This window comes from Hyaena hyaena, unplaced genomic scaffold, assembly GCF_003009895.1.
Source record: "Hyaena hyaena isolate Hyena2069 unplaced genomic scaffold, ASM300989v1 scaffold_90, whole genome shotgun sequence".
Classification (NCBI taxonomy): Eukaryota; Metazoa; Chordata; class Mammalia; order Carnivora; family Hyaenidae; genus Hyaena; species Hyaena hyaena.
Genome location: NW_024080722.1, coordinates 1,650,109 through 1,662,437, shown reverse-complemented (window position 1 = coordinate 1,662,437; position 12,329 = coordinate 1,650,109). Strand labels below are relative to the sequence as shown.

The 12,329-nt window shown below is 51.7% G+C and overlaps 1 protein-coding gene across 9 annotated transcripts in view; it reads right to left on the bottom strand.

Moving 5' to 3' along the window:
* CDK5RAP2 (CDK5 regulatory subunit associated protein 2) overlaps window positions 1-12,329 on the bottom strand; it is a 168,210-nt gene that overhangs the window by 57,194 nt on the left and 98,687 nt on the right. For 7 of the 9 annotated variants that reach the window (XM_039234624.1, XM_039234625.1, XM_039234620.1 and 4 more), the window contains 3 exons: window positions 9,551-9,646; window positions 7,767-7,954; window positions 868-1,312 (listed from right to left, as the gene is read on the bottom strand). In XM_039234624.1, coding sequence (XP_039090555.1) covers window positions 868-1,312; window positions 7,767-7,954; window positions 9,551-9,646 — 729 coding nt within the window. The remainder of the gene's footprint in view (window positions 1-867; window positions 1,313-7,766; window positions 7,955-9,550; window positions 9,647-12,329) is intronic. The other 2 variants (XM_039234626.1, XM_039234621.1) reach the window with 1 other exon arrangement.

Genomic DNA, 12,329 nt, shown 5'->3' with positions numbered 1-12,329 from the left:
CAGGAACAGGACGCCAAGAGCCCTCGCTGCAGCTCGATTAGAAACATGACCTGCTTCTCCACCAGGCCACACACCTCTCCCTGCTTTGGGGACCAACCAACCCCAACCCCTGTGCCCAGGGGGGTGTCAGCAAAAGGTCCAATCGAACACTGCCAGGAGAGTCTGGCTTTTAATAATCCGGCACGTGTGATGGTATCTTGAGACAGTATCTTGACTGAAGCAAGACGCACTCCCCCACCAGCACTGGACCTACCACTGTGGGTCAGCGGGAGCTGGGGGCCAGCCTGGGAAAGGGCATGGCGGTCCCAGTGCCGCCCCTTAACTGTTGGCCACCTGTGGGCATTCAACTTCTGGCTTCCTGTGCTCTGATAGGTGTCGTGCGGATCTGAGCACGTGGACAAAGCTCACAGAAAAGTACCTCTCCGCCAGAAAGTCTGCAGAAGGGAAAACCTACGTTCTCGGCCTGACTCCTAAAGTCCAGTTACCCCAATTTCACTGCAATCTACAAAAGTTAAGTGTCCACCTGGAGGTGAAAGTCGGACAATTTCTGGCACATTCCCCACCATAGAATCCTACAAAGCCACTACCAGGAAAGACGTTCCTGGTAGACAGCATGGAAGAAAAGGCTACATAAACAGACGTATAAATATGGCTCTATCTTTCTAAGAAAACCACATAAATGTCACGCTATACAGATAAATAAGGCTGGGCTGGGGGGAAGGTTAAGACAAAACACACATTGCAAGGTAGAGGGCAGGCTAAGTACAGGCAGAGGGAGATACCGGATTTTATATAAATCAAGCGGGATCAGAGGTGAGTTTTTAAGTCTTACATTTGTATAAAATAAAACATTAATAAATTACGTACAAACAAGCTTACTCTGTGGGCCCCAATGGGGAAGGATGGGCGAGCAGCGTGCCTCCCCGGCTTCGCGCACAAGCTCTCTGGCGGGCCCTCCGTGTGGAACACGGCATCCGGCGGCTTCTCTTCCCAAGCCTCTCTCTGGCCATGCTGTGGGAACCGGTGCGCGTCACCCTCCACAGTCACGGTTTGCACGGAGGCATCCTTCAGCTCCGGCCTGGATGCTTCGCCTGCCCTTTCGAGCGGGGCTGTCCACAGCGACTTCGGTGCATCGTGGGGCTTGGAGGACGAGTTGGGGAGGGCGAAATGTCTGACCTCGCCTCTTGGCTGAAGAGCCGTTTGCTCGAGTGGCCTCTCGGTGTCACCATCAAGGTGTCCTGCAGAAACTCCCTGCTCTATCAAGCATATTCGTTCCAGAAGTAGCTCATGCAGCACTTTCAGAAGGTCAGGCCTGTTTTTCCAAAAGGGAAGGAAAGGGAAGAACTCGGTTTTCTCGTGCTCTTCCCAGTTTCCTAAGTTTTCCCAACTGGCCTAGAGCCTGTTTAAACTAAGCACACTGACCGCCGGCCAAGTGCCGGGACCCACACCCAGGAATTTATCCTAGGTCACCTCAGGACCACCACGCAACGTGGGTACTACCTCGTCTACGCCATGGATAAGAGGAGAAGTGACATGACACAAATACACAGCAAGTTAGGGGCCCCGTGACTCTACAGACGCAGGCTGGGCCTAGGAGGGAGCAAACAGGACCATCAAGTGCTCTTGGCAAACGCGAGGTCCACCCACCCCCAGCTCCCTACCTATATCCAGGGGCAATTACAGCTGGGTGGGCCCCACTAACCCTAAGGGCCCATCCGGGAGCAGGCCCATCATGGTGCACAGTCCGTGCTCAGGAAGTAGGTGCTGAATGAAGGGACGCTGGGAACCCCTCCTAACAGGAAGAGCAGTGGCTCTGAAATCACACGAAAGCGGCTCCAAATTCTAACTCAGCGGTTCTTTGGAAGAGGGGTCAGTCTCCCCCCACAGGACAGTGATGTGGATTAAACGAGAGGGCGTACAGGTAGCAGATCCTTTCGTGCCCCTGGCCATGTGCCCCAGGCTCCCGTGGACCCAGCTCAGGCTGCGTGGACACGTGTGGATGGCACTGGGAGACACAGACAGCCCCGCCTCAAGCACTCCTGGCCCCCCTCTGCTGCACTGGGGCTCTTCCGGGGCTCCCTAACCCCCAGCAGGGCAGTGGGAAGTGAGAACCGGTTTACATGGGGGGGGGGCGGGGACCCTCAAGCAGTGGGGGGAGAGAGCTGCCTGGAAACGTCCCCCTCTCCCAGCGTCCGGAGAGACGATGCTACGGCGCAGTCTACCGTGTCCCTCAGAGGCCGCCTGAGGCACTAACCAGATCACTCGTGTGCCCCTACTGGCTCCGCCTCTATTCCTGTGTGACCCTCTCTGCTCCCCGGAGTCACATCCCAAAGAAGCCTCTGTACCCTAGTCCTCACTTCAGGCTCTGTTTCCCAGGAACTCAGGCCAGCATGCACAAGACTGCAGAGCAGCTCCTGAAGAACCCCTGTGGGTGTTTCCTGTGCTAGGCCCCGCGATGGGCACCGAGGGCGCAAACCTTCCCGCAAGGCTTAGCCTGAGTCAGAGACAGGCATGTTAGCACACCACCACTCCATGGGGTACGAAGGCCAACACAGGCCTGTGCAGGCTTTAATTAATGGAGCCACAATCCCAGGGATCCAGGCCCAAGGGAAATGGGACATTCTAGGCCTGGCAAACAAGGTGAGTACAGCTGAGGCACGCTGGAGGGTAAGGGGGTGAGGCTGACAGCTAGGCAGGGGGAGCTGAGGCGGGAGAGGAAAGGGGAGCCACTGCATGGCTCTGTGGCAGTGGCCCGGTCACTCATGTGCTTTGCAGGGGGGACTCTGGCTGCTGTGTGAAGAACGAGTGAAGAGACTTCCTGTCAAGGGGGCAATGTGAGTACATACAGGAGACCACCCACCCTGCTCGAAACCCACGTAAGTGACAGCATAAAACACCTAACAAGAGCATATCACAGGGTGCACTATAGGCCTCAAAAACAAGGTATAATTCATCCAAAGGTCAGAAACCGAGGAAGAAAGCCATGGAGATCTCAGGAGCCAGAGGGCCAAGCAAAGGCAACTGCGGCGCCCCACAGGGGAAAGAGGAAGCAGGGAGACGGAGCCGGCTGTATACACGGGCAAATCAAACCCGCACACGCAGCCCACTGCTACAACAGACAGGCCGCAACCCAACAGACCAAAGTTCACGCTCAAGAAAATAAAATCAATAAAGTAACTGAAGATTTTAAAATAAGTATGTACAGGGGCACCTGGGTGGCTCGGCCAGTTAAGCATCCAGCTTCAGCTCTAGCCATGATCTCACAGCTCATGAGTTCAAGCCCCACATCGAGCTCTGTGCTGACCGCTCAGAACCTACAGCCTGCTTCAGATTCTGTGTCTCCCTCTCTCTCTCTGCCCCTCTCCCACATGTACACACACTCTCTTTCTCTCTCTCAAAAAAAAAAGGATAAACATTAAAAAAAATTTTAAATAAGTACATGTAAATCATCTAAAACATAAAGAAGAAAAAGCTACTCATTTACGGTAAAAAAAAAAAAAAAAAGTGACTCATTTAAGAAAGAAAGAAGAAACTCGGAGACTGAGGCAGGAAAATAAGGTAAAAAAGGGACTGAAGTGGGCAAGGAAAGAAGGAGAGGCCAGCGGGGCAGCTGTTAACTTCCAGGAAAGGGGTGTCAGAAGGCGAGGTCTGGGCCGTCAGTACTGACAGGGGGCAGGAAGGCCCCCATCCGTGATGTGCCCTTTCTCCTCTCTCTGCAATTCCTCCAGCCTCTACAGACGGGCTCCCTCAAGGTCCCCCCACGTGTCTCTGCCGCAGCTCGGGCGCGAGCCCGAGTTTCACCTTCCCCGCTGTGCCCTCTACTGGCAGGGGAAGGCCCTACTCCCGGCTGGACTCCCATCAGCTTAGCTCTGGGGCACAGGCGACTCCATTCAGATCACACAGCCGCAGCAGGCCGAAGCGGGGTAAAAAATAAAATAGCCTGCAAAACAAATTTAAACGTATGGTGCATTTTTCACTCTAAGATGGAATCATCTAGACGACACAAACCATCTAAAAATTTAGTAAACCCAGACTTTAAAAATATTTCTGGTACTTTAAGCATGTTAAACTCAATTTTCCTTCCCTCTCCTCCTCTTAACATAGATTAAAAGTAATGACAATTGCTATTGAGCTAGCCAAACGAGGCCTGTTACTCACCACCACACAGCACACAATAAAGCCCAGGAAAAAGACTTTACAAATGGGTGGTAAAAGGTGGCGAAAGAGGCCATTGTAATACACTACTGTGGGGGTGCTGTAAAATAAAACATTTCAAGTGTTACTTTACTGGGAATCTGAGCGGCACATTTATCAAGCCACTGCCGTGATCAGGACCTTTTTAATGGCTCAGTCGAGGGCCTTGTCAGGGGCCCGAGCGTTGTTGATACACACTTCCTGAGACTCTCTGCTGTAGAGAGAAGGTGTAAGGGGAGACGAACTGACGTTTGTGAAGCACTTAACAGAGCGTCAGATCCTTAAATACACTGACTACATTCACTGTGTTTTAAGTTTATTTATTTGAGAGAGAGAGCACAAGCAGGGAAGGGGCAGAGGGAGAGGGGGAGACAGAGAAGTCCAAGCGGGCAGCAGGCTCTACGCCAGCAGCCTGGAGCTCGACGCGGGGCTCGATCCCCGGAACCGTGAGGTCATAGCCTGAAGCGGCATCAAAACACTTAACCGACTAAGCCACCCAGGTGCCCTGCACTGACTGCATGTAGTGGTCACCGTAAGGCCAGGGCACGCAGCGATGCTGACCCCATGTTACAGATGAAGAAACTGGCTCGTAAAGATTCAAGATCCCTTAACAAAGGGGCAGAACAAGGACTGGAACCCAGGTCTTTCTGACTCCAAAGAATCACTTCCCTCTTTCTAATTTTCTGCACTTACCTTCTGCTGTGATGCTGCACTTTGGATCGTCTGCACTCTCACTGAAATATTTATGGGGCACCTCCCACCTGCCATGTAAGGCGGCGGATGTGCCCGGTGAAGAGGGACGAAGGGGTTTACGTTTCATTAAGAAGACAGACGGACATGGGGCACCTGGGTGGCTCAGTCAGTTGAGCGTCCGACTTCGGCTCAGGTCATGATCTCACGGTTTGTGGGTTCAAGCCCCGCGTCGGGCTCTGTGCTGACAGCTAGTTCGGAGCCTGGAGCCCGTTTCAGATTCTGAGTCTCCCTCTCTCTCTGACCCTCCCCTGTTCATGCTCGCTCACTCTCTCTCTCAGAAATAAATAAAACATTAAAAAAAAAATAAAGACGACAGACGGACATTCATACATATGTCGATAACTAAATAAGACCAGGTAGAGCACTGATAAGTACTCTGAACTGAGGGAGGGACAGAGGGAGTCCTGAGACTGTGTGTAGAAGCAAGGTTTCCCATTAGTGGTCAGCAACAGAGCTGATGTCTGGCCGAGGCCCCACAGTCATACATATACCTGGGAAAAGAGTGCTCCAGGTAGGGGGAATGGCTAGTGCAAAGGCCCTGAGGTGAGAACCAGGCTGGATGTGTGAGGAGCAGAGAGGAGCTGGGTGAGCAAGCGGGGTAGGTGATAAGGACAGAGAAACAGGTGGGCGCCAGGACAAGAGGCTCTGACCTTACTGTAAGGGCACTGGAAGCCGCTGGAGGGTCTTAAGCCTGGAAGGGATGTGATCTGACCTGAGCTTTAAAAAGATCACTGTGGCACGAGGTGCCTGGACCACGGCATGGATGGCTCGGTCGGGTAAGCGCCCGACTCTTGACTTCGGCTCAGGTCATGATATCACGGTTGTTGAGCTCGAGCCCTGCATCAGGCTCTGTGCTGACAGCATGCAGCCTGCCTGCGATTCTCTCTCTCCCCCAGCCCTGCTTGCTTGCTGTCTCTCTCTCAAAATAAATAAATAAGATAAATAGATAGACAAAAATAAAAAGTTCACTTTGGCAACAACACCACCACCTCCTGCAGCCACTCTGTGGAGAACGGACAGTAGAGGAGGCCATGCTGCCGGAGTCCAGGCAGCTGATGGTGGCGGCCTGGGCCAAGCAGGGCTTCTGAAGCAGAAGACTGGTGTTTCCCTGACCGACCAAAATCCTGGTTATCCCAAGGAGTCTTTGTAAAAGACTCCTCCGGAAACTTCTCCACAGCTCGTGGCATTTACTTGCTGAGGGAAAGCCAAGTCCCCAGATGTCCGCTCCCACGTTTATGAAAAGGAGATCAGCGCCGGCAGCACGCAAAGCTGGTGTGAGGGTGCAACGGGACCGGGCATGTGGTGCCTGGTGTGGTTGCCAGACGGGGGTGCCGACCGCAGCCGGGCCTACGGGAGGGCCCTCGGAGCCACGCATCCACGTCACAGGCTGCAGTGGTGCACCATGAACGACAGCCATCCGGAGAACAAGATCGGGCAGCAGGTTCCGGCTTCTGTAAGAAAGCCTTCTGTGACACTGCGAGTGGCCAGCAAGGCCCGGAAGCCTACGGAAGGGTTAGCTGCAGGGTCCGGGGAACGGAACCACAGATGTCACAAGCTTGCCCGGCCCAGAAAATGCTTTCTGAAAAAATGGAACTAGGGCTACATTTGTAAAACTCAAGAGATTCAGAATATAATTTGGGGGCTTCCCTGGAAAGAGCAGAAGGCTGTGAGACCCTGTGCTCACACCACAACCATCAGAACTGACAGGGAGCAGCCCCCAGGTCCCACACGCCCACCGCGCGGCAGCCCACCCTTCTTCCCCCAGCTCGCATCACCCGGGCACGTTCCTGGGCGCTCCCCAGACAGAGGGCTGCATCTTCGAGCTCTGATGTACCGTCTGGGACCCTGGCATGCAGAAAATGCCCCAGCTCCCAAGCGTCGACTATGGTCACCTAAGTCCCTGTGGTAAGAAACCCGAAGAGGCACTAACATGTGCCCCCATGAGGACAAAGGCCAGGGATGGGGGAGGGGGCCGCCTGCCTGAGCCCACAAAAACAGAGCACTCCAGTCCCTTTTTTAGCTGAAGAAACATCTGTGAGGCTTAGTCCACCAACGACAGAGGACACAGTCTGGTTCCCGGCTCTTGCCAAGAGTCACAGGCAGGAGTCTGTGGCTCCGTTTCTCTGTCTACACTGGAGGGGAGGGGGGCGCTTCTACTGAACACACACTACCGCCTGCCATTTTCCTTCAACGCTGTTTCCTTCCTCGTCACGGCTCCCGAGGACGTGGCCGGAGAGGAAGGCACGGCTCCTTCTGGCTCCAAAGCCCGAGCAGCTGTCCCTGTCACGACGGACTTGGAAGAATGTGAAGGGGGGACAATCTGCTCCCGAAGGGTTAATTTGAAAGACACAAATGTGCGGAGCGTTTCTCCTTTTTGTTTTGAGGCAAACCCCCTGAAGTATTTCCTCACACGGGCCGACTCCCAGCAGATATAATGAGAAGAGAATTTAAGTTCAAGCTCCACGTGAAACAGCGAGTCACGACTACAACGGCAGCTTCTAAGCTGTTGCAGAAACTGGAAGAGACGCCGGCAGGGCTGATTCCTCTCGCTGACAGCCAGACGCGGCCCTTCCCTGGGCTCCCGGGACCGATTCCGGAGGGAAGCTGCGCCCCGTCTCCGCTAGGCCTGCAGGAGGCCTTGCCCGGGTCCCCTCCCAGCCGCGCGTGCAGCCTAATTACTTAATTGCCTGACTGGCAAGATTCCTTCCAAGACGTTTCGGAGGCCCTCACGCAGCCCCGCCATCGAAATCCATTCAGCAAAATGAGCTTGTTCTCCCCTCACGCCGCAGAGGAAAGCGGTGCCGGGGCCCCGCGTCTACCTGGATTCCAGGAACAATGTGGCCTTCTCGTTGAAAAACGGGGCAAGCAAGTTCACGAGGTCACCCTCTTCTAGCCTCCGGTCTCCGGGGCAGCCAGGCTTGCAGGCTCCATCGTCATCTGGAATACTGGAATCTGTGTGCCTCAGATATCCATTTTTGCAGCCTCCTTTGGAATAATCCACCAGGACCTGCAAATCAGAGTATTTGGTCAAAATGCGGACCTTGGAAGAGAGGAAGGGGGTGCGTGCGGGAGAGAGAGAGGACTGAGGCCGAGGCCGAGAGTGAATGAGCAGTGCAGGCAGGCCAGAGGGGAGGGGAGAGCAGGGGACGGCAGAGAGCGGGCTCGGGCTCGCAGGTCCACACGCGTGCCCTGCTGCAGAGAGACACCCCCCTCCAGAGCTCAGACAGGTCTACATCACTTCTCCTCCCCCTCGGTTCCCTCATCCACAAAATGGGGAGAGGAATGCCACTTCCCCAGGTGACCACGAGAATAAAATGAGAAGACTGGGCTCACCTAAAGCCCTGGCAGTGTCCTGCCCACCATGTGTGTATCCCCCCGTGGCCCAGGGCCCGCTCCTGGTAAGTTCTTCCTAAGAAGGGTACGGAGCCCATGCCATCAACGACCTTTTGGACATCTATGATCTACTTCTTGCGATGTATCCTCCCCATTATACATCAGAAAGGCGCCTTACTCTTTACAGATACATCCTAATTAACATGACGTTGATTTGTCTCATTAGGAAAGAAGCGCGTTCCTAACTCCCAGGGAGATGTTATTTACGGATCCACCTTCCTGGGTCACTGAGGGCCCCGGAGGAGTGGCACCAAGGACGCACAAGTTAAAGCTTGTGCGGGGCATGTCTTGAGGCGCTGCAATTAGCATGCTTCCTCCCCCTTCCCAAAGCTGTAAATGTCTTCTACCCGTCTATAAATAACTCCCCTTGACTTCATTACTGCTGGTGATATGCGCACTAGCCATCACACCCCTCTCTCACACTTGTGAAATGATTAAGATTTTTAAATGGAAGACAAGACCCACACGAATGAGCTGTTATTTATAGGGTCTCGCTTGCCACCAAACTAGTTATTACATCCATCTAAGTAAGCAACTTCCAAGGCAGGAAAGTCTGGGAAATAATAATAAAAAGAGTGATAGCATTTACTCCGTTTAAATATCACAAAAACTCCAGCAAGGATGTATTAACTTCCCTGACGGAAAAACTCAGGCCTAGGGGTTAACTGAGATCATAAAGATACAGGCCAAGACTTAAAATCGGTGCCCACTGGGAATTGCTCTGCTTTCCCAAACCATCTACCTTTTAATGCTCTCCCATTCACGACTACGAGAACTCGAACACCTTGAAGGTTACAAATGCCAACACTCTAGCCTCCCGCTTCCACTGTGTCCTAGGCTTTTGGGCCCTCGTCTCATTTCTGTCACTGACTTAATGCTGTGTCCTGGAGAAATGCCCTCCACTCACGGGCCTCAGTTTCCAATGCATGAAGCAAATGGGTTGGGTTAGATCTCTAAGGATCTGACCAGGTCCAACACCCAAAGCCTGTTATTCTCTTACAACAACCCTGTTCTAACTCGCAACGCTACGTACGTCGTCCTGCTTCCTGATGGGCTCCACCACCCCGCTCGCAGTCTGAGAAGGAGGCGGCCCGGCGTCTTCGCTCCCCACTGGCACGCGGCAAGCACGCGACACAGGCAGAAGGAACGGAAGACTGGCGCGGGCACCGCGAGGGGAAGATGCAATGGGAGCGGACTGCCGCGTTCCTACCTTGTCGCTCTGCTCCACGTGCTGGTCACTCAGGAAGTCGTTCTCGTCATCCTCCCCAGTTCTGGCCGTGTCCTCGTCCTCCTTGCTAGCCAGAAGCTACATGGAGCATGGAATGGTGTGAAAACGCAACCCAAAAAAGTGCGCGGCATGAATATGTATGAATAAGTCAGCGATGTCTTTTTTTTTTTTTTTTTTAATGCAAAACAAAAAAACAAACCAAAAAGGAGGCAGAAACGAGTGCCAAAGCCAATGAAACAAAAATTAACCGAAGTTAGAGATGCTGTTCTGGCCAATCACACGCAGCCGCCTAGGGCGTCCCGTGTTTCAGGATGAACTCCCCAAGAAATAACAAAAGCCATTCCCCTGCCCTCGCGGGGCCTGCCCCGAGCTGCTGTAAATTGAATATGCTGTCTGCTGTGCCGCTGGCATCCCTGCCGCTGCTAAATTCACTTCCAGATTATATAAAAGTAACAAGATTTTGGGGAAAAGCTATTGATGGAATTGAAAATATCAAACAGCAAGAAAGCAGTAAATGAAATTTATGCTCTGCCCGATTTATGCACCACTTCTCCTGGTTAGCACGCCACATAAACCTCTTTGTGGAATGTCACACATCTGAGATGGACAGTCCCACCAATGCTGTCATTCTGCTGACAAAAAGTCGTCGCTAATGAGCAGAGTGTCGAGCCTGCCTGATGGCAACTTTATGCTTTGGAAACGAAGAGCAGTGTTTTATAAAGACTGCATAAATCCCTGATCCTTTAAAAAGCTTCCACATTCTGCACTCTCCAGAATGGACGGTACAATGTTCCCGAGATGGCCAGATCTCAGCTCTCTGGAAGAGAGAAAATTCTAGTCTTGGGACACCTGGATTAATGCAATCAAAATGGAGAGGAGAGGTGGCCACACCCAGGGAGGTAATCGGTCAGATGGGTTTTAAAAATTATACTGAACCTCTCCTCACCGATGAAACTGCAAGTTCTGCACCGACGTGTCACTTGCTGAGTCACTGCCTGGCCAAGTTGTACGCGAGACTTCTAAGGTTCTGTCTCTATAGTTTTATTTATGAATTCCTACATCCAGTTCATAATTTTCATAGACCAACTTAAATTTTTCTGATCTTCCTTTTATAGGAAACCCTTATTTTGGAAGAAAGCAAACAAAACAAAGCAAACTGCCTTCCTTCAGTCATTTTCTAGAAAACTTTTCAGGACCAGAACACATTCAACCTGGCCACAGCCAAATCTACAATCAGGATCAAACAGAACTGACGATGTCACAAACCAGACCTTCCTAAACTATGAAACATTAAACAGGCTGGCCACGTATGAATATATTCACAGAGGCATCAAAGTTTCTACACGTGGGCAAGGGGCTTCTCTCCCTCCACTGACATCGTCCCTCATTATTAAAACGTGCTCAAGTGATAAAGACCAACCAGGGCTCTCAAACTTGTTGGTGGGAATAGAAGATGTTAGACTACTGTGGAAAAAGTACTGACAATTTCCTCTAAAACTAATAAACCTATGACCCAGGAATTCCACTTCTAGGTATTCATCAAGAAAAATGAAAACAGAACGATCTGTACATGAGTGTTCAGATCAATTTTTATAATATCCCCAAACCAAAACAATGCAGATCAGCAGCAGAACGAATAAACAAATTGCAATACGTTCACGCAATGGAAAACTACTTAGCAGTAAGAAGGAACATGTCGTTGCTTCGGGACCAACATGGATGAACCTCAAAAACAGAATGCTGAATGAAAGACGCTTTACATGAGAGTCTACTCGATGATTCCATTTCTGGGAAGCTCTAGTGCAGGCAAAACCAACACGTGGGGGTCAAAAGCAGAAAAATGGGGGCATCTGGGTGGTTCAGTCGGTTAAGTGTCCACCTGCAGCCCAGGTCATGATCTCACAGCTTGTGAGTTCGAGACCCACATAGGGCTCTGTGCCGACGGCTCGGAGGCTGGAGCCTGCTTCCGATTTTGTGTCTCCTACCGTAAACACATACCGAAGCTAAGACACGTGTTGAAGTATTTCAGGGAAAACGCACTGGTATTTGTAATTTATATTACAATGGGTCAAAAAGATCAGATGGAGTGATGACGAGACGTGGGACATGTTAGCAGGAGAATCTAGGTGGGGAGTGTGTGGGGGTTCACCATCAGGTTCTTCTCTCTTTGCTGTGTTTAAATTTTTCAGGATAAAATGCCGGGGAGTCTCTCCCATCTTTAAAACAACGGAAGAACAGCAGTCTCCCTCTGATTCCCCAACAGCTCTGCCCACTGAGCATTCTCTGCCTGTCTCCAAGCTTCTTGAAAGAACTGTCTATCCCCACATTCGGCAGCGTGGCTCTCGTTGCTGACACGCTGTAGAAACGGCACGTGAAAGGTCCCCAGAGACCGTCCAACACAGGAGACAGACCCCACACGGGCTTAGGGAAGAGGCCCAGAGAAGCTCGTCCCTGACTCTGTGGACAAAGGAAGGGTCTCCCCTAAGTTAAGCTAAGTATTGTTAACCCACATCATTTCCAATTGAAATACCAACAGCATCGAAGCCATTTTTCATTTCCAGAAACACAACCACACCACTACTCAGAAATCAAGATTAACTTTCATTTCTCTTTACCTCTGCTGACTTGGTCAAAATTAAAAGTAAACTCAATTTCCAGCAACGGCCAAGAAATGACATGCTGTGGACACAGAGAAATGTCCCTCACTCCACACATGAATGACTCACTGACAACTTCTCACCGTTTTTTTCTGGTCTTGTGA